This window comes from Macaca fascicularis, chromosome 1 (assembly GCF_037993035.2).
Source record: "Macaca fascicularis isolate 582-1 chromosome 1, T2T-MFA8v1.1".
NCBI classification, from domain to species: Eukaryota; Metazoa; Chordata; class Mammalia; order Primates; family Cercopithecidae; genus Macaca; species Macaca fascicularis.
The window spans coordinates 168284806-168306118 of NC_088375.1; the positions used below are offsets into that span (position 1 = coordinate 168284806).

At 39.8% G+C, this 21313-nt stretch overlaps 1 protein-coding gene and 2 long non-coding RNA genes across 9 annotated transcripts in view; 2 read left to right on the top strand and 1 right to left on the bottom strand.

The window, feature by feature from the left end:
- Positions 1-16257, top strand: part of LOC107127258 (uncharacterized) — a 30353-nt gene extending 14096 nt beyond the window's left edge. Inside the window, exons 2-3 of the long non-coding RNA XR_012419046.1 lie at positions 13265-13369; positions 16150-16257. This is a non-coding gene — a long non-coding RNA (uncharacterized lncRNA). The remainder of the gene's footprint in view (positions 1-13264; positions 13370-16149) is intronic.
- A 438-nt stretch (positions 16258-16695) lies between these two features.
- Positions 16696-21313, bottom strand: part of PDE4B (phosphodiesterase 4B) — a 589505-nt gene continuing 584887 nt past the window's right edge. For all 7 annotated transcript variants that reach the window (XM_074004574.1, XM_005543133.5, XM_074004575.1 and 4 more), the window contains one exon: positions 16696-18976. In XM_074004574.1, coding sequence (XP_073860675.1) covers positions 18611-18976 — 366 coding nt within the window. In that variant the 3' untranslated portion in view covers positions 16696-18610. The remainder of the gene's footprint in view (positions 18977-21313) is intronic.
- Positions 17886-20901, top strand: LOC141407879 (uncharacterized). The gene is made up of 2 exons (XR_012419047.1): positions 17886-19428; positions 20538-20901. It is a non-coding gene; the product is annotated as an uncharacterized lncRNA (long non-coding RNA).

Here is a 21313-nt window from a genome sequence, read left to right on the forward strand (position 1 = left end):
TACATGTATTATTTCCTTTAAGTTGCTTACAGTGAGTTTTGATATAAAGATTTTAAATTTCATGGAGAAAAGTTGACTTTTTACTCTATAATGTTCCTTGTTTTCATGCTTTGAAAAATATATCTCTATCTTGAGATCAGATGGTCTCATATACTTTCTTGTAATTCATTTCTATCTTTAATCAATTTCAATTTAAGTGATATATAAAGGGGGCAACTATTTTTCTCTAATAATTAATAAATAGCTCCACATTAGATCAATATTTATTAAGCTTTCCCTTCAAAAATCACTTACTACAGAGCCTCTAATCCACATAAAAACCTTACACATAGGGAGCTCAGTTTATAGGCTATTTTGTTTCATGTGTCAATTTTCTTAGCTGGTAACATTATCCCTTTTCTTAAGCGTTATAGTTCTGTAATAATTTTAGTTACCTGGAAGTTCATGTTATCTACTTTTTATTTTTATTTATTTCATTTTTTATTTTATTTTATTTTTTTAAAGACAGAGTCTCGCACTGTCCCCCAGGCTGGAGTGCAGTGGTGCGATCTCGGCTCACCACAAGCTACATCTTTGGGGTTCGCACCATTTTCCTGCCTCAGCCTCCAGAGTAGCTGGGACTATAGGCGCCCGCCACCATGCCGGGCTAGTTTTTGTATTTTTTAGTAGAGATGGGTTTCACCGTGTTAGCTAGGATGGTCTCGATCTCCTGACCTCGTGATCTGCCCACCTTGGCCTCCCAAAGTGCTGGGATTACAGGCATGAGGCACCGTGTCCAACCCATGTCATCTATTTTTTTCTTTCAAAATGTATTCAGCTACTCTCTTGCTTTGACCTTTTAGATGAATTTTAAAATCAGGTTGTTATCATGGAACACTATGCAGCCATAAAAAAGAACAAAATCATATCCTTTGCAACAATATGGATGCAGCTGGAGACCATTATCCTAAATGAAGTAATGCAGGAGCAGAAAAACAAACACCTCATGTTCTCACTTATAAGTGGGTGCTAAGCACTGGGTACTCATGGACATAAAGATGGCAACAATAGACACTGGGGACTACCAGAGTTGGGAAGAAGAGAGGGTGGCATGGGTTGAAGAACTATTGGGTTAGTACCTTGGTAAAGGGATCAATTGTACCTTGATCAGTACCTTGGTAAAGGAATCAATTGTACTCCAAACCTCAGCATCCCAATATATCCTTGTAACAAACCTGCACATGTACTCCTTGCATCTAAAATAAAAGTGGAAATTATTTGTTTTAAGAAAGATGTGAAGAAAATCAAGTTGTTAAATCTCCTCCAAAACTACCATTGATACTTTTCTTAAAATTACTCTGTTTATATCCGAATTTGAGTTGGATTTATATTACGATATAGAGTCTTTTCACTCAGTGTAATGCATATTGCCACTTAGAAAAGTCTTTTAAAGTTTTCTTTATGGCTATAAGTAAAGTCTCTGAGTTCTTAGAGGTCCTACTTATTTCCTCTTAAGTTTGTTCCTAGGTATTAAAAATATTTTTGCCAGACTATCAACAGAGGCAGACAAATGCCTAAGCAGATAGGGGCAGGTCCCTGGCAAAACCCCATGTCCAAGCTAAAGACAATTTAAAGCCTGAAAACCAAGCTACATGTTAAATCTTCTGACCGGATTGCGTACTTGTCGGTCATTTGGCACACTTTCCTCTGATTAATCTCTGCCCTTCACCTATTTAACATATACCTACCTTTTCCTAATTGGGTTTTCTACACTGTCATGCCCACCTTTGAGTGGCGTCTTCACTTTAAACTTTTTGGCATACTCACAAACCAATCAGCATGCACTCCCTATTCTGAGTCCATGAAGGGCCCCAGACCCAGCAATGGGGCAACCATCCACTCCCACAACCCTCACCCCACATCACTTCTCCACTGAAAGCCATTTTCATCGTTCTTCTACGTCTTCCTCACCCTTCAATGCCCTGCATATCCTCATTCTTCTTGAGCACAGTATAAGAGCTCGGGAACCACCAAATGCAGGCACAAGCTGTAACACAGATGAACTGGGGCACATCAGCATGGCTGATAGAGGCCCAGGTGGGGTGTTGCCAGCCAGGGGTCCTCAGTTTGCAAAGTGACTGAGAAGAAAAATCCTGCGTCACTATTAGAAATGTGATTTTATTTTTTATTATACTTTCTCAGTGGTTATTATGTAATATCAGATTTTATATTTTTATTTTACTACTAGGCCCAGCTTACTGATATGTCTTATTAATTTAACTCCAAGTGTAGCACACAAATCAAATATAAATAACATTTTTTTTTGTTTCTTAATGGTACTAAGAAGCAGGGAGTTCAGTTTTATTCCTGTTCTTAAACTACATCCACCCAACACCAAGCATTTCTTTATACCCATACCCAGTGCCTTTCATTTGGCCTGTGCTGTGCTTGGCAATGGAGCTCAGAAAGTTCCACTTTGTATTCACCTTTCAGAGTTAATTTGTCCTTCAAAGTCTTCTACCCCCACCCTCCCTTAAGCCATAGTGAGGAGTTGAGTGTGTGTATTAATTATGCTTTCTGGCAGCCTCCTGATGCTCATTTGGAGGCTTCCCGGACTTGGCAGCACTGACTTCCATTTTAATTAGCTTCTCAGGAGGTGTTTGCACAATTCATAAGAAAAATAAGCCTGCATTGGAAGTAGGAAGGCCAGTTTATAGCAGCCTGGTCTCCTGAGTAAAGCTCCCTGGAGCAATGTTTCTGAGAAGAGTGATCTAAATATGACAAGGGAAACAGTGGACTTGGTTGAACTCATCCTCACTATGGATCGGAAGCTTGGGCTGTTGCTGGAAATTAGTGCGATGCTGAACCATATTGGAGATCAAAAAGGAAAGAAAAATCAGTAATTCTGATTGTCTGTATTTTAAAAATTTATATTTTGTTCATCATTGACTTTTAGCATTCATTTTGATTTTTCAATAATTATTGCATTAAAATATTCTTTATGTTGATTACTGAGGGTTTTTCTTGGCATTCCCTTACATTTTGTACCTGATATAAGTACCGTATTCATCTCACTATAGTCCTGAACTTGCTTGAAATGCCCCTATAGTGGGTTGCATTGTGGCCCTCCGAAAAAATATGCTCATGTCCTATACCCTAGAGTCTGTAAATATGACCTTATTTGAAAAAAGGATCATTGCAGATGTAATTATGATCTCAAGGTAAGATCATCCTGGATAATCTAATAGAACTTAAGTCCAGTAGTAAATATCCTTATAAGAGACAGGAGAAGAAAAAACATAGGCACACAGAGGAGGTTGTGTGAAGATAGATGCAGAGATTTGAGTTTTGCAACTATAAGCTCAGGAATGCCTGGAACTACCAGAAGTTGGAAGAGGGAAGAAACATTGGGAGGGAGCATGGCTCTGCCTGTACCTTGATTTTGGACTTCTGGCTTCCAGAACTGTTAGAGAATAAATTTCTGTTGTTGTAAGCTGTCAAGTTTGCAGTCATTTGTTAAGGCAGCTTTAATCAACTAATACAGTCCCAAAGGCAGGTGTGTTGATAGAAGTCAGTAAGCCAGATCAGGGAGAAACCTCAACTCTTAGGTCCAAGCCTGGGCTGCTGTAGGTATTCCAAAGTTAGCAGAAAGAAACACAAGCACAAAATGAAAACTTAAAGGCAGTTTCTGGTGGATAAAATGTGTGTGTGTGTGTGTGCGCACGTGCGTATGTGTGTGAATTTTTGTTGATTTATCAAATGTTTATTGAGTACTTTCTATTTGCCAACCCCTGTGTCAGGCACTATGTAAATGCACTAACACATTTGCACATAAATGCCCAAGCACAGATGTGCATGATTTAAATAAAATCATAAAAGATCAAACTAAATTATGAAGCAACTACAGAATTCCAATCAGTTTTTCCCAGAATGCTTGCCACATCCCTTCCAGCTCCTTAATAAATCTAGCAAAACCTCTTCTCTATTATTTCTTAATGACCTTTGTTAACTGCTACTTGGTACTTTTCGTATTATATTGCAATGGAAGATTCTCTTACCTTCTCTTTTCCCCCATAAGGTAAACTCAATGAAGCTCAGTGAAGTCATGGATTGTCTTTTTAAATCTCTGTTTCTCCAGCACTAGATACGTAGGTGCTGAAAGAATGAATTAAGCCATTTTTTTAAAGAACAGAACCCAAATAATATTTTGAGGAAAACAATCAAACTCAAACACAAACTCCTAGGTTCAAGTTATCCTCCTACCTCAACCTGTAAAGTAGCTGGTACTACAAGTGTACATTACCACACCCTACTTTGAAGATGTTCTTTTTTGTACACACACATAATAGAAAGCCTTACAATAATAAGCTTTCATTTCTTCATTCTGTTTTTATACTATAGCTGTCATTTGTTTTACTTTTATATATACATCATAAATTTTATGCTACTTTTTTTGTTTAAAGACACAATTATCTTGTAAAGAGGTTTTTTTAAAATATGAAAATGGTATATATGTAATAGTGTTGTTACCATTTCTAGTGTTCTTCATTCTTGGATATAGATTCACATTTCCATCTGAAGGAAGTCCTTTTGTTTGAGGACTTCCTTTAACAGTTCTTGTAGTGTGGATTTATTGGGACCATGCATTCTTTTATTTTTTTATGTCTGAAAAGGTATTTATTTCACCTTCACTTTAAAAAGGTATTTTCATTTAGTATGCAGTTCTTGGATAACAGGATTTTTTTTTCTTTTCTTTTTTGGTGCCTTAAAGATGATGTTCCATTGTCTTCTTGCTTCCATTACTTCTGGCGCAAAATCTGCTGACCATAATTACCTTTGTTACTCTGTATATAGCATGACATTTTCCCCTTATCTGAATGTTTTTTAGACTTTTCTTTATCGCTGGCTTTGGGCAATTTGATTATCAGGTGCTTTAATGTAGTTTTCTTCAAGTTTTTTGTGGTTGGGTTTTTTGAGCTTTTTGAATTTGTGCATGTATATTTTTAAATCAATTTTGGAAAATTTCCAGCATTTAAAAAATAATACTTTAATATATTAAATATGTAATATAAGCATTGTAAATATTTAAATTTTTTTGGATTTTGGAAGAAAATTACTTTCTGGGACAACTATACATTATTAGGCCATTTGATTGATTCTTTTTTTTTTTCTTAATTCTCTTTTCTCTGTGTTTCATTTTGAATGGTTTTTGTTGCTCTGTCTTTAAGCTCACTAATATTTTCTTCCACAATATCTAATCTTCTAAAATTAACCCTATTTACTGTATTTTGAAAATATCTTCCTTATCTCTACTTTACATGGTAAACATATGGAATACAGCTTTTACTGTTGTTAAGAAAAACTCTAACAATTTTTCCTCTGTTCTCACACCAAAACAATAGTTTATACCAAAATACATTTTGGTATTTCTCTCCACTGGCAAGCAAGCAATCAACTCTGTAGCAGACACCAGCTAGGTGTTCTTCAATTGAATTCCATTACTGTCTCTTGGAGATAGCATCAGATCCAGCAGTTTGAGGGCTCAGTCTCAACCCTCAGCCCCACAATGTCAGTTGCAAGTCTGGGCCTCCAGAACTTCTGATCTACCAGCTTCAAGTTTGGGTTCTCATGACTCCCACTTTGGATTCCATTAATTTGCTAAAGGGGCTCACAGATCTCAGGAAGACACATTCACCAAGTTTTTATAAAAGACATTTTAAAGGATACAAATAAACAGCTGGATGAAGAGATCCATAGGGCCAGGTCCAGAAGAGTCCCGCGTGCAGAAGCCTCTGTCTCCCTGGAGTTGAGATAAGCCACCTTCTCAGCCTGTGGTTTTGTTCTTGTTTACCTTTCTGTCAGCCTTCATGAGTTCAGCTCTCCAGAAGCCCCATGAACCCTGTCCTCTTGGATCTTTTATGGAGACTTCATTGGGTAGGCATGATTGAAGCATCGCAAACCATGTCAAAATGTGACCGGACAAAAAGAGTGGGATCTACACCCAACAAGGCCTGTCTGTTCAGATTCTACTTGGCATCTCAGCAACATTTCTTTCTCCAGGATATGGGGCAGGACTCCCCCACTGGAATGAGGTGAAAGGAGGGCAGACGAGTATCAGAGAGAGAGAGAGAAAGAGAGTCTGTCTGTAACCTCTGTAGATCTGTTTGTAACAAGGGCTATGGGAGTTATGAGTCTGCAACCATGGATGAAAACCTATATACATAGGAGTTATATGTATGAAATATTACAAATGTCTTATTGTCTCTTAATTCTAACATTTAGAGTTAGTTTTTTAAATTGATTTTTCTCCTCTTTATTGATTACAGTCTCTTCTTTCCGTGCCTGATAATTTTTCATTGAATGCTATTTACTGTGAATTTTACTTTGTTTGGTGCTGGATAATTTGTATTTCTATAAATATTCTTGAGATTTATTCTGCAATACAGTTAAATTGCTTAAAAACACTTATCCTTTTAAATCCTGCCTTTAAGATTTGTTAGGTGGGGTTGTAGCAGTGCTCAGTCTAGGACTCATTCCTTACCTGTGGAAGTCCTTCCTGAGTGTTCTGAAAATGCCCCCTGAACCATGACATTTTTGGCTGATGGGTACAGGTACTATCATCCATCCTGTGTGAGCACAGGGCTTTGTTACTTCTTATCCTTTCTAGCTGTTCTTTGCCTTGAGTAGTTTTCTGGCACTTGTGTGCTAAGCAGTGTTCTGCTATGTACTCGAAGGGGGCTTTCTGGATTTCTCTCTCTGTGAAGCTCCTTTTCTGGTACTCTGCTCTGAGAACTCTGCCCATCTTTTTCTTGCCTGATTCTCATCTCTGGAGTTAGCCGGGCTCTGCTTGGGTTACTCTCCTCTATTCCATGGCTGGGAGACACTTTCAAGGCAGTAAACTGGGACAATCATAGGGCTTATGCCATTTGTTTCATGTCCAGAGAAATCACTCCTTTATCCACTAATGTCTTGAAAACCAGTGAATCATAATTTTTCAGGTTTTTTTCTTTTAGTTGTTTCAGGCAGGATGATAAATCCAATTCCTGTTATTCCATATTGACTGGAAATGGAATTCTGAGACTGCCTTTTCAAATTTCATATGTCCCAGCCCCACTGCTAGAGTCTGATTCAGAATCTGTATTTTGCGAAAGCAGGGCATTCTGATATATACTCTTAGTTATGAACCAGGAGACTATACCTTTGCTATACCTTTGCTCTTTAAAGGGTTGTTCAAGTACCAGCACTATCAGCATCACCTGGGAGCTTGCTAAATATACAGAATCTCAGGCCTCATCCCAGACCTACTGATTCAGAATCTGTATTTAAACAAGATCCTCAGGTGATTTATATGCACATTCAAATGTAAGAGGTGCCAGATCGGCCAATTTCAAAGTTCCCTTCCAATTCTACAGTTCTATGTGCCTGTGAAATGGATAGGAGAGCAAGATAGATTGTAGAAAAGTTATAGCATGTTAAAAACCTGAGGTTCTAGGGTAAGTTTATTATATTAACTGCAAAAGACCTAAGAAAAGGAAAAAATAGGACAGTTAACAGGACAAAAAGGGCAACTAATTATTCCAATTACTAGAAAGTGCCTAGCAGGTCTTAGGTGCTTAGTAAATCATTTTCTTGACTGACCGACTGACCAACAGATGACTGGTTAGATGCACTGTCAAAGTTGGCTTTGATAGGATTCTTACAGGGACAGTTTAGACACAGAGAGCTCAAAAGAGGCAGAATAATTTGGCTCAGAGGAAATAGTTCAGACTACTTAAGAAACATTAGCATTCAAGAGAGTTTGGTGAAAGAAGGTCCCAGAAAGTTCATTCTTTATAATTGAGGAAGTAACTAAGGGAATTGCAATTCCACGGTATTACAACTAAAGAGGAAGAGCTTGCTGTTGAGGAGGAAACAACAGGCAGCTTTGGAGAAAGTGACCATGCCAGCTCCAAATTTACAACAGCCTGATGTCCTTGTGTCAGGTTCTAACTGAGTCCAAGGGGAGTCAGTGGATGACTGGTAGGTAGCTGGAAAAACACTTGAATCATATATAGTTTCGATGTAGCTTTGTTCTGTCTCTGGATGTGAGCGAACCTAGGCACAAACAAGCCTGGGTGCGAGCCATGGGCACAAGCTGTATGTACAGTGTTATCAGGGTAACTATACCTTTTACAGACAATAGTGGCTCTGAGCCAAGCACAGGCTCATGTGGGTGATCACCTATAATGTGCCTCTCGTGGCATGGTTACATGAGTGGAGGTGTGTGCCTGCAATCCAAATTTGCTGAGTCATGCTGGACTGGATATTTGCTTCAGCCTGTTCTTGACCACAGAACATCTATTTTCCTTACATTCCACCCCCTAGGCCAACAGAGACATTAGCCTTGGACACACAGGTCTGACACATAGGCCTTATACATAAGCTGTAGGCACACAGGCCCTAGACACACAGGTCTGACACATAGGCCTTACATTTCACCCCCAAGGGAATGGGAGGGGAATGTAAGGCTGAGAGAGTTTTTCTAGTGGGGAAATGTACCCACAGAGAGGAACCCTGGACCCAGGGCCGCAGTAGTAATACAGGGGGCAACAACTCTAAGTTATAGCAGGTAACCACCCCATGGTGACGCTACCCCAATGTTGCTTTATACATTAAGCCAGGTTTTAATTTCCCTACCTTTGTGGGCCTTGGGGCAGGCAACAACATGTTACTGTTCATCCCCATACCTGGTCAGAGGAGGTCATCCTTCCTCCCATAGGTTTTGCCACATGGCTTGGCCTTACATGGGTCGGTGACCAACTAGCCACTTCTGTAACTTCTGTGTATTTAACCACAAGATTAAGCCTTGATAAACTGCCCAGCTATCGGTGCAGATTACTGTAGGTGTCACCTCCTTAGTGATCACTATTCGCACTGTCCTGAGTTCAGCCCATTGGCAAATTTGCCCACACCTGCTTTCAAACCATATGGTGTCAATACTAACTTGGACTGCAACAGTGGTCCAGGCAGCAGTAGCACCCTGGCTAGACCTATCTGTAGACTATGACCCATCAGGAATGGCGGGGGTGCCTTAGGCCCCATGGCCTTATCTTGCATTGGGACTACAGGTCCTGAGATCTTTTGCAGCTCTGCTGCTAAGGGACCTGTACTCAGAGTACTCCACTGCTCTAAGTAGGCACCCCACTTTGCTAAAGTGGATGTCTGTGCTGTCCCAATCCTGGGGGTCCTTACCCGGGAATGCATCATTACCCATCCCACTGTCTGGTAAGTTATCTGCATGACGACTGCAGCCCGTGCTGTCACACTCTCACAAGCATGAAGGGCGGCATATACAGCTGCCAGCTATTTCTCTATCGAGGAATACCAGAGCTCAGCTCCCTTCCATAGTTGGGACTAAAACCCTACTGTTATTCTCAAGCACTCCATGCACTGCCACAGGCCCCAGCTGAAGCCATCTGTGGTCACATGCACACCCAGCTCAAACGGGCACCTCTGGTCAACTACCACAGGACTTGTGCCTGCCGAATAGCCCATTTCGCTGCCAGGAAGGCAGTCTCAGTCACATCATTCCAATCTCAGGCAACAGAAGTGTTGCCGCTTCTAAACCTGCAAGAGAATCAGAGGTTAACATAATATTATCAAGAAGACCATGACATATGGTAGGTCTATGCATATAGCCCTGTGACAACACTGTGAAAGTTCTTCCAAGACTAATCCCTCTGCAAGTGCTTTGGAATACATTATTTCTGCTTCTCAGGCAGCCAGTATCAATGATTCAATCTCTCTCCTCTCTTTTCAATTGCTTTGTCTTAGCAGGATGCTCTCCATTTTCATTAAAATATGCTTAAGTAGCTCTTAAGTATGTTTAGTACTTTCAAAAGAAAAGTTTCCCTTACCTCTCATCCTCTCCTAGATAGCACTCTGCTCAATCTTCCTTATTGCACCTGAACTTCTTATCTGTTCTCACTGCCTCTATTTTTTTCCTTACTACTTGTTTAGTCTTTACTCACTAAAAACTAGCTAACGTGCCATCACTCCAAGTTCATCAGTGATATTCATATTTCTAAATAAAATAAATATTTTCCTTTTTTTAAAAAAATAATGTCTCAGAAGGATTTAATATTGTGACCCACTCCCTTCTTTAAATACTCTTTTTTTAGCCTTCTTAGAAACCAGAGTCTCTTGGTAGTTGTACTAATTCTTTGGTTTCTCTTTATCAATCTCCTTTACATGCCCATCTTTTTGTGTTCTCTTATGAACTAATAGAGTACCTGATGTGTTAGTCTTGTCTCTCACGGATTTTCTCATTCCACACTCTCTCCCTGGGACATGTCATGGCTTCAGGTTCCTTACGTATGATCCCTGTGATAATTCCCAGTCTGGACTTCTTTGAATTCCAGATGGTCATATTCCATTGTCTACTTCACATATACTTTGGTGTCACAAAGCCACTCACATCAACACACTCAGAACTGGAATCATGCTTCTGTGCCAACTAATACTTTCCCAGTGTTTCCTTTTTTCAGAGAATGACTTCGCCTTTCTAGTCATATTGGGCAAAAACTCAGGATCTAGTCTTGATTCTTTTTCTTCTCAATAGAATCCATCACTAAGATCTATAAATGCAATACCTAAATAACTCCGCATCCATCCATTTATATCCATCTTTCAGCCTCACTTTAGTCCAAGATATCATCTCATCTTGGCTGGATAACTGCAACAGCCTGCTAACAGATCTCCCACTTTCTTTATTGCCCTCTTAAGATTTGTTTCTGCACTGCAATTGGGATGATCTTTCCAAATGGAATCTGATCGTATCATTTCCCCATTTAAAAATTTGGGCAGACACTCATTATGTTTAAGAAAGAGCCCATTCTTGTAATAGTCCACCAGGTCCTGTGGGACCTGGCCTGTGCCACCTCACCAGCGTCAATTCTGACGATTCCACTACCCCAAGTCAAATTGGTCAGCTTTCAGTTCCTCCTCGATGCCCTGCTCCTCACACTCACTACAGGACTTTAGTACAAGTTGCTTTTACAGTCAGAAAGGGCTCCCTTCCCTTTTTCTTACAAATTAGCCAAGGTGATTTTTAAAAATTAGTCTCACATTAGTATATTTCCATCCTTTGGATAACTTGTACCAGTTCCTAATAACACATCCACTTTTAAAAACATTACTAATATCTGTCTCCTTGACTGCAGCTTTATTTAATGAATAGGGCTTTCCTCTGCTTGTATGTCCCTGTATCCTTAAGGTCTAGTAGAATACTTGGGCCACAGTATGTAGTGAATAAATAGTTTTGAAATAAATCAGTGTATGAATGGGCCTCAAAAATACTCTTTCCCATTCTCTACCTTGTACATGCTGTCCCTTCCCGCTGTAACAAAGTTCTGCCTGCTCTTCGTCTCTTGATCCAGGTTCATTGACAGCTTTCTACACATTCTTAAAGACTCAACCTTGTCCTTCTATCAGAAATGTTCCCTAATTTATGCTCCCAAAGGAGTTAGATGCTCCCATTTTTGTGTTCTCTATGTGTTTCTTTAGTCAGCACTTCTTATACTGCTACTGAAGGTTTTTGTTTGTACATCCATTTTCTTACATACTCCAATACTTAAGACATAGGGACAATGTCTTAGAACAGTGCCTGAAAGTATTCAGGACTCAGTACATGTTTACTGAATCAATCAGTGGTAGGTTCTAAAGAACCCATTCAAATGAGATAGATTCCCTTGTCATCCTTCACTACTCCATGGGGATCCTTTTTGAAACTGTATTTGGTGGAAGAAGACAGTGTTACTCAGTTAAAAGAATATGAGTCTTTAACTTATATACGTGTGCACAAGTATCATGTGCTTCTGCTAGGCTTGCCATGTAAAGCAAAGGGCAGTTAGGAGAGCATCTCTGTTCTTTAAGTAGTTTCATGTTTCTAGGCATATGATTTCCCACGATATTGAAAGGGCTTTTCAATGTGTTTTTCGCTTATAATTGGTGATCTATCAGAAATCAAAGAGAACACAAAACAGACCAGAAATCTGGGGATGTGTGATAGGCAAATATTTTCCCACTCTTTAGAAAGAAAGAGTCCAGCACTACAAAATGTCAAGCATGACATCAATTGTATGCAAAATTCTGGAATGGATTATTATCTCATGGTTTGTAGGCCATTTGCGAGGGCAGTAACTAGCATTAATTCCCCAAGGACAAGTCATGCTATCATAGTCTCTTTTATCAGATAGTTAGGGCTAATAGATTATACTAAGAAGGCAAATGCTTTAGATATGGTATATCTGAATTTCAGAAAAGTCTTTGATCACATTTTTCCTGATGTGTTTTTGTCCAGACTGACCTAGGTGATGGTATACATAGGTGAATTTATAATTGACTTAGTGCCATTGCCCATGGAACATTGACTAATGGATCAATGCTGATGAGACAGACTTTTGGCAGCTTAACACATATCCATTCCTTGTCTTGTTCTGGTTAACATTTTACTAAAGTGTAAATAAAAATATAAAATACATTATTATCTATAGATAACAAATTCTGGTAGGAAGGACATAGTTTGTGAGCTATCAGGATGAGAATTCAAAATAATTTTTAAGCCAAAAATAATGAATTAAAACAATAGTATGAGGATTTTTCCCATATACATATTATCTCATTTAATCATCATAGTAGGGTATTAATATGACTAATAACCCTTATTTATTGTATGCCCTGAATGTGCTAGATGCTTACCTTTGCCTTCCAAATTTTTTTTTTTGAGACAGAGTTTTGCTCCTGTTGCCCAGGCTGGAGTGCAATGGTGTGATCTCGGCTCACTGCAACCTCTGCCTCCTGGGTTCAAGAGATTCTCCTGCCTCAGCCTCCCGAGTAGCTGGGACTACAAGTGTGCACCACCACGCCTGGCTAATTTTGTATTTTTAGTAGAGAGGGAGTTTCTCTATGTTGGTCAGGCTGGTTTTGATCTCCCGATCTCAGGTGATCTGCCCACCTCAGCCTCCCAAAGTCTGGGATTGCAGGCATGAGCCACTGCCCCTGGCCTCCAAATAACTTTTTTTATATATATATATATAAAATATATATATATTTTATATATATAATATTTTTATATATTTTATTATATATATAAAATATTTCTTCTTCAGAAAAGGAAACTGAAGGTAAAATAAATTGCATACCTTCTATGAGGTTGTACAGGTAATTCTGGAGCTGGGATTTACAAATAGGTCAATCTGACACTCAAACTGAAAATCCTCTTTCTTATACCCTACTTGTTTTTCAGATGAAATGTATCAGAGAAGTATAAATTCTGCCCTGAAATTCAGAAACTTAGTTGTATAAGAACAAAGTGGAGAAGATTTAGTTTAACAGTGGTTCATGTGAAAAGGTATGAAGTGTTTTGTTTGCCTGTAAGCATCTTATGAATTATCCGGGTGAGTCCCTGACGTCCCTCCAAATGAATGCAATCTTGGATTATAGAACAGAGTACAGAACAAAGAAGGGCAAGAATCACACTGTGCCCCACGATGAGTGAAGTATGGTGCTTGCTTCCGAGGCACTCATCCTAAAAGAGCACTGTCTATTTGAACAAGCCCAGAATAATTTGACCATAATGATGAAGACAGGTCATATGCATAATGGTTGGTTGAAGGAGCTACAATGTAGAAAGCATGCTACCTTTAGCTATATATAGTTAACATTTGTTCATGCATATTATGAGCCAGACACTATTTTTACTATTTTACAGCTTTAATTAATATAATTCTCAAGATAATCTTATTAAATAGGTGCTGCTATTATTACTTCTATTTACAGATGAGGAAATTGAGGTGCAGAGAGGCCATATAAACTTTCCCAAGGTCACATAGTCAAAAAGTCTGGCTCCTATTTTCAATTGGAACAAGAAATTAGAGGAGGAATTACATACAATATTTAGCTAGAAATGTTTTAAAAAATCAAACAAGAAAGGCTGCTCTAGAAGAGTACACTTTGATTACCAGAAACCTAGTAATTTACATTATTTCAAAAGGCCTTGCTGAGTTATCTATTTCCTGATGCTTTCAATTAGGTATATTTTTGGAGGGATTCTATAGCATTGAAGAGGAAGAATAATATGATTTACATGTTTTCTTCCAACTCAATGAGCCTATCAGTGTCAGCATAGTCCCATATGATGGGTTGAAGTGACAGCACTCATCCTCCCAGAATCTTGAAGTTTATGTAGAAAAATCTAGATTAACTGGAACTTGATTTCAAGAACCCTAAACTAATCAAAATGTGTTGTTGCCTTCTGCTTTTAGAGGTGATTTTTACAAGTTTTTAAATATTAATCAATCCCTTCATCCATGAGTACATACACTTAGATAACAAAGATTTATTGAGCTTCTACTGTATGTAACACTATGCCTGATTTCATCTTTGGCTGTCTATTGTTAGCTCCATTTAATGATGAGAACATTTAGGCTCAAAAATTTAAGAAATTTGTCCAAATCCCCATAGGTAGGAAGGTACAGGAAAAGGCTTGGAATACAGGTTTGTCAAACTATGCTTTTCCCAGTGTACTCTACTCCTTCAGCAAGAAAACCAAGTAGATCCAATTTCACAAGTAATTTCAATAAAAGGGTTCTACTTATTTCTTGGGTCATTAGCTCAACAAACATCACCAGTTCTCCTTTCGCTTAGGGCTGGTATAGTGTTTGTTGATGAAGAATACAAAGGTTAAAAAAGAGACCAGGCAAAAAACATTGTTCTATCTTGGAGAGGGTTCAGTGCTGGGTGGAGAGACATCTGAAAACAGATCATTACGATCAAGTGAGAGAAGCTGAAAGTTAAATTGCCTAGAATGTGCATTCTTCTGATCTTCCTGTTAATTGAAATTTTACATCATCAACATCCAGATTGATGAAACAAATGTTTAAGCATGAACGCTGTGCCAGGTATGATGCTAGGCATCATGGAAATGGAGGAGAAAGTACTAGGTATGATTTCTGCACTCATGAAGGGTCTAGTTAGCTTGGATGCCTGAGGTCTGGCCTGGTTCTTGAGACTTCCGATAGGAAACTAGTGAAATCGTACAGTTTCATCTTACCTAGAAGTTAGTTAGAAGTCAGCTGGTAAGATAAAACTGGGATGTAATAAAAATTACTGTTTAAAATAGCTACATTGGGCATGATATGCTGGCCATGATGAGTGCACAATGAATATCTGATGACAGTGGGGTTGAAAGAACACCTCAGCTGCAGGCATGATTTTCTGTTTCAGAGCAGTGGATCTCTACTTCAATTGCACATTAGGATTACCTGGGGAGAGACTGGGCGCAGTGCCTCGTGCCTGTAATCCTAGCACTTTGGGAGGCTGAGGTGAGCGGATTGCCTGAGCTCAGGGGTTTGAGACCAGCCCAGGCAACGTGGTGAAACCCCATCTCTAATATACAAAAAATTAGACACATGGGGTGGCACGCACCTGTAGTCCCAGCTACATGGGAGGCTGAGGCACAAGAATTGCTTGAACCTGGGAGGTAGAGGTTGCAGTGAGCCGAGATTGTGCCACTGCACTCCAGCCTGGGGGAAATTTTTAAAATCTGATGCCTAGGGCTTCACCCAAGGTCAATTCAATCAGAATTGAAGGGAGGAAGACGGGCCCCAAACAAGTATTTTTAAAAATATTGATTTCCAACATGATTCTTATTTGCAATAAGGGTTAATTAAGAACCTCTTACCAGTAGAAAACAGACCTGTAAATATTTATAGCACTAGGCATTACACAAGTCACACCTGTGGCTATTGTAAGCAATTTATTTTGCTCAATTTCAAACTCTCAGAGATGGTGAGGCACAATCAGAAATCAGAGATGATGGAAAATGTTGGAAATAGCTCTGCAACTAGCAGGCAAGCTGGTTCTGCAGTGTCGGCTCATTTTAATTTCAGCTGTGTTTAGAGAAGACCATCTTACTGGTTCACAGAGCACTCCCTTGTGGCTAAATTATTATGGGCCAACACTGATACTTGTTTGCAAGCTTCAGCAACAAACACACAGGCGCGTGCGCGCGCGCGCGCACACACACACACACACACACACACACACTCTTCTTCTCAGGATAAAATATTTTAAAACGCTGACTTTAAGATTTCAACAAAGCATTTAAGTATTTTTCTTATATATAAACAGTTCTTTCCAGAAAGAAAATCATAGCCATATGACCAACAAGAGGCTGCATGGATCACTGAGAAAACCGTGAGTGTCCACCCATGTTCTGTGGGTTGTGGTTGAAGATAAGTCCTTGGACCTTAGATTCTTCATGTGTCAAATGAATCAATGGGACTCTCTGACTGCATTATACTAATGTTCTATAATCTATGATTCAGTTTTCTAGAGGATTCAGCCAAGTTGGGGATTCCCTTTATTTATCTAGTAGATTAAGCACTTCAGACTCTTAAAGAGGTAGAAGGAAATGGTTCGAGATGAGCAAAGTGGTTTTGTTTTCCTTCCTCAACCCCCTTCCTGCATCATTGAGCTGGGTCGAACAGTTGCTAAGAAAAAAGTGAAATGTTCCAAACTGGGGGACTTTTTGGACATAGATTCTGAAACTTCAGTTGTGATGTTGGCTGGACAAAGTGGTTGGCTTTCTTTGTGGGGAATGGCAGAAGAGAAGAGAAAGATCTGCTTTTCATATGTCAGAACTAATCATGAAATAAGTGGGCCTACAGACTAATCTAATCATGCTTTTGTTTATTCACCTCATATAAAAGTCTCTTTAGAATGCATTTGAACACAATATATAATAATAATACTATAACATACATTGTGAGAAACGTTTGAAAACGATCAAATGTTCACCTGAAACAATGCAGTGTTCATAGACACACAAACCCATTGGTCATGCACATTTGTGCCATTTTCTGTAATTACTGAGTCACAATGCTGAACTGAAAGCATGAAACATATTTTACAAACTGAAACTGACATCAGTAAGAGGCCTAACAAGTGTTATCAGAAGAGGCTTCACATTTGCATAATTTGCTACATCAGTTCACATTTTATTATAAAAATTCACATTGTTTCATTGTTTTCTTTCGTAATGAATTGGAACACGACATTCCTGCTTAATGGCAGGCAGGAGGCTAGCTCTTCAAAGTCAGTAGTTTGGGAGCATTCAGAAGAATCATCTGTGAGCAAATGTAGTGTTGCTTTTTGAACCAAAGCCACAATGATAGTAGGACTCAGTTATAACCCAACTCATGCCCACACAGATTTGGATAGAACCTGGGTAAAAACTACATCCCATTGCCCCCTGCCCCTATCAAGCTATACAAAAGTAAAAGCTCAGTATAAACCATTTAGCATCTAATGTGAGAATCTTGTTTCCAAAACTGGTTCATAAAGGGGTTGTGCAGAAGTAGCAACTCAGGCAGGGAAAGGGCAGACCCTGTGAACAAAAGCCCACCCCTGTCCTCTCTGCCAAGGGGGCCGTATGTCTCTCCTAAGTGATGTTTGGGTTATATAATACACAATACAAAACATTACAAGAAAAAGTCGTAACTCTTAGGCAGAGTTTTCTACACAAATTTAACACCACCATTGGCAGGCAATGTTAGATATATAAATTAATAACTTACAAAACATTACATTATATACATTAAGTAATAAATACACGGTTATAAACAGGAATGGAGGTGTTAGCGCAGAAGGCAGTGCAAGAGAAGGACGGCAGCATTACATTGAAAACAGCGTAACTGGGTGAAAAGAGGAGGTAGGGAACAGGGCCAGGGACTGTACAACTCCTGTCAGGGGCAGGGTCCAAGACACAGCAGGGCACACTGCTTAGTGCTATGCACACTCTTATGGTGAACGACACCACTGCTCCTTTCTACCCCCTAATTTGTTAACTTTTATTCTGTTTACAGCAAAAAGTTAAACTCCAGAGGAGAAAAAGTATTGTTGAAGGCAAGCAAACAGAGAGAAGTTATGAGTGGCTGTGGAGTTGGATTGGACAACAGGGGAAGGAAGTAAAATGTGGTTAGAAGTGTATCCTTTCTGTCTGTTTGCAAAAGTAACTGTAGTAAAGTGAAGGATATTGCCCAAGAAAGAAGGAAGACTATTTTCTTTCCCTTTTCCAGAAAGAGTCAAAAAAGTTTGTCAACTTTGAAAGCTTGTCTGTGTAGAAGTTGATACTAAACTCTAGGTATTCAACAGGCATTTTAAAGACATGAAAATGTTTTACAAAAAAGGCACACAGGTTGGCAGACAAAGGGACAAGTGAGCAGATTCATAAATGAAGTTATTAGTCAGTGAGTTCAGTCACTATCGGGGATAAGTTCCCGAAACTTAGTGCAGAACGATCTCTCAGTTTTGTGTCTTCCATTTTCAAGCCATGTGTCTTGATCAGAACCGGCCACCAGCAACAGCTTCAGCCCTCTCCACCAAGCTTGCCAGCAAGGCAAGTCAACCGTGGGATTTCCTGAGCTGCTCTTTGCTTCCTGATCTTGCATTCTGACTCCAAACTCAAGTAACTGAAAGGCCAGGTGGCCCTTGTCCTGTGCAGGTCTTGGCCCCCATGGTGGGCTGGCCCTACCACATAGCTGGCATGCTCATCAAGGGGAGAATGTTCATCTCCACAAGGAGAGGGGGATTATGTATCAACTGGGGACTTGTCTTCTGTTGCAATGTCTATGTCAGTCTCTCCCAGGGAATCTCTGTTTTCTGGATCAATCACGCAAAGCGTCTTTGTGCTGCTGAAATAGCTGTGTCCCTCTCCCTCCTTCTCAGGTCCTTCAGAATCTTCCTCATCGAGAGTCAGTTCAAACTGAAACTTCTCCATCAGACCCTGGCAGTCCCTGTTCTGCTCGTCCAGTGGTGGTGAGGGACTTTGAGGTATCATGCTCTGATACCAGTTCCTGTTATCTTCTAAGGTATCGAGAATGTCCTGAGCATCAGGCTGTACCAAATCTGCCCAGGTCTCCCACAATGGATGGACAATGTAGTCGATAAAACCAACCTGGAGAAAAATAAGATTACACATCTGTTATTGTGATGGTGCTTGAAAAGTAAACACAGTGTCTTGGTTTCCATGCAAAGAAAGAACATGAATAACCAGAAAGATCAATCATAATGGATTCCATGATTTGGGCACTCACTATATGGTGGGTCTCACACTGAATGCAATTGATGTATTCTCTCTTAATCCTGAAAAGTAAGTATTGCTGTATATTATTTAGAAAGGCAGAAACTACGACTTACTGAGATTAAATATCTTGTCAGAGGTCACATAACTAGTGAGTGGTGGAGCTGGGACTCAGCCCCAGCTTTGTCTGATCCCAAAACCTGTGTTCATCTCACTACAACAGACTGCATTTCCTTTTACGTGCGCCAGATAAGTCGTCTGGATGGAATCCTCGTGTTTTCCAGGGACCCAAAGACAAAGCACGACTCTGTCACTACTTGGATTCTGTGAGTCATTTTCTGAAGAAGGCAGGCCCAGGTCTAACGTGTTTTGACTCAATATTTTTTCCTTGCTAACTTTAAAATATGTTGCTATTCCAAAGTGATGAGGATCTGGCTCCTCACTACTCTGGAATTTCTCAAGTTCTGTGGAATGCTTTTGGCTGGTAGAGGAGTTTGATGAAACACGTGAAAATACTTTAAGCCCTGAAAGAAACACATATCCCCTTGATGGACATTCATGCAATTGTTTTGGATCTATAGAGCACACAGTCATTTCCATCAAGAGAAAGAAGGGAAAATAAAAAACAATTAAGCAGTTCCTTTTGCTGGTGTTCCTGTGATTAAATACCAGGCTTATGGCTCTGTTATGGTTTACTCAGGGGCTATGCATCCTGCATGAGCTAGCAGTGTGGCCTTACGCTGGCCTCCTCATTGTTGGACAAACAGGAAACACTGGGGGTGGGGACAAGTAGAGAGAAAGAATAGGCACTAGCTGAATGAGAGAAGGGAATTCCCCTGCCATGGTCTGGGGAGCTAGAGAGATGCTAGGTTGGGATTTAGGGGTAGATGGGCAAAGGGCACCCACCCATGGGACATTATATAGGTCTCTTTCCACACTACTGGAAACTTCCCTTTATTAATATGTTGGTATTTGGCCAGTCATTTAATACATCCAAGTTGTACTGTACACAAGAACTTTGGTCATATGTGACTCTTTCATATATAAAATATATATATATGATGTCTGTGTGTGTGTGTATATATATGTATTTTCTTATTCTTCTTTCTGGTGCTTTCCTAGCCTTAAAAAGCAAGATTCACAGCAAAATCAGGGCATCTCTGATCTACACTGGTTATAAAAACTTGATCATACATGATTCAGATATTTCTCTCACTTCCACCCCCTCCTTTTCCCTCCCTTTTACTTCTTTACTTAATGAATGTTACAGACTATTTTCAAGGTGTTTTCCAGGGACCCAAAATAACAAGCTCAAGGTAATGGAGAAAATTGAATAAGCTGAACACAGTGCAGTCATTTCCTTTCTTCACTTGTTTTGCTTCTGCTAAGAAATGCTGAGAATTTTTTTGCAAGGTAGCTGCTATTTATTCCCTAGATCACAGGACGAGAGAGCTGTATGAATCCTGAGAGCACCCAGTAAAGAGCTTTACTGGTGGGCCAATCAGACGGTGTTCAGCAGAGCCCATCGGTGGGAAACACCAGAGTGGATAACGATGTTATGGCAACAGGAAGACCTGTCCCTAAGATGGAGAGTGAAGAGCTTTGGATGAGAGAGCTGCTGTAGTGGACCAAGAGGGCAGCTTTGAACCTGACATGCTGGAGAAATATCTGCTTTATCTATTTTGCAAGGCTGTTTGGGGGTCCAAGTAAGATAATATATGGAAAACGTGTGAAATGCTGCACAGAACATCATATAAACATAAAACATCACTGCTATTAATAAAATGGTGTTACTCCTCCTTACTGATTCATATCTTGTTCCACTTAAGCCTTTGGGCTATTTGAATTGACCCTCATTAACAATGTTAACTTGTATTTTTACAGCATATTAGACTTCAGATCACTTTCACAGATTTTTTTTTTTTTTTTTTTTTTTGAAATGAAGCCTTGCTCTGTTGCCTAGGCTGGAATGCAGTGGCACAATCTCAGCTCACTACAACCTCTGCCTCCTGGGTTCAGGCGATTTTCCTGCCTCAGCTTCCCGAGTAGCTGGGACTACAGGCACACACCACCATGCCCGGCCAATTTTTTGTGTGTTTTTGGTAGAGACAAGGTTTCACCGTGTTGGCCAGGCTGGTCTTGAACTCCTGACCTCAGGTGATCCGCCCACCTCAGCCTCCCGTAGTCCTGGATTACAGGTGTGAGCCACTG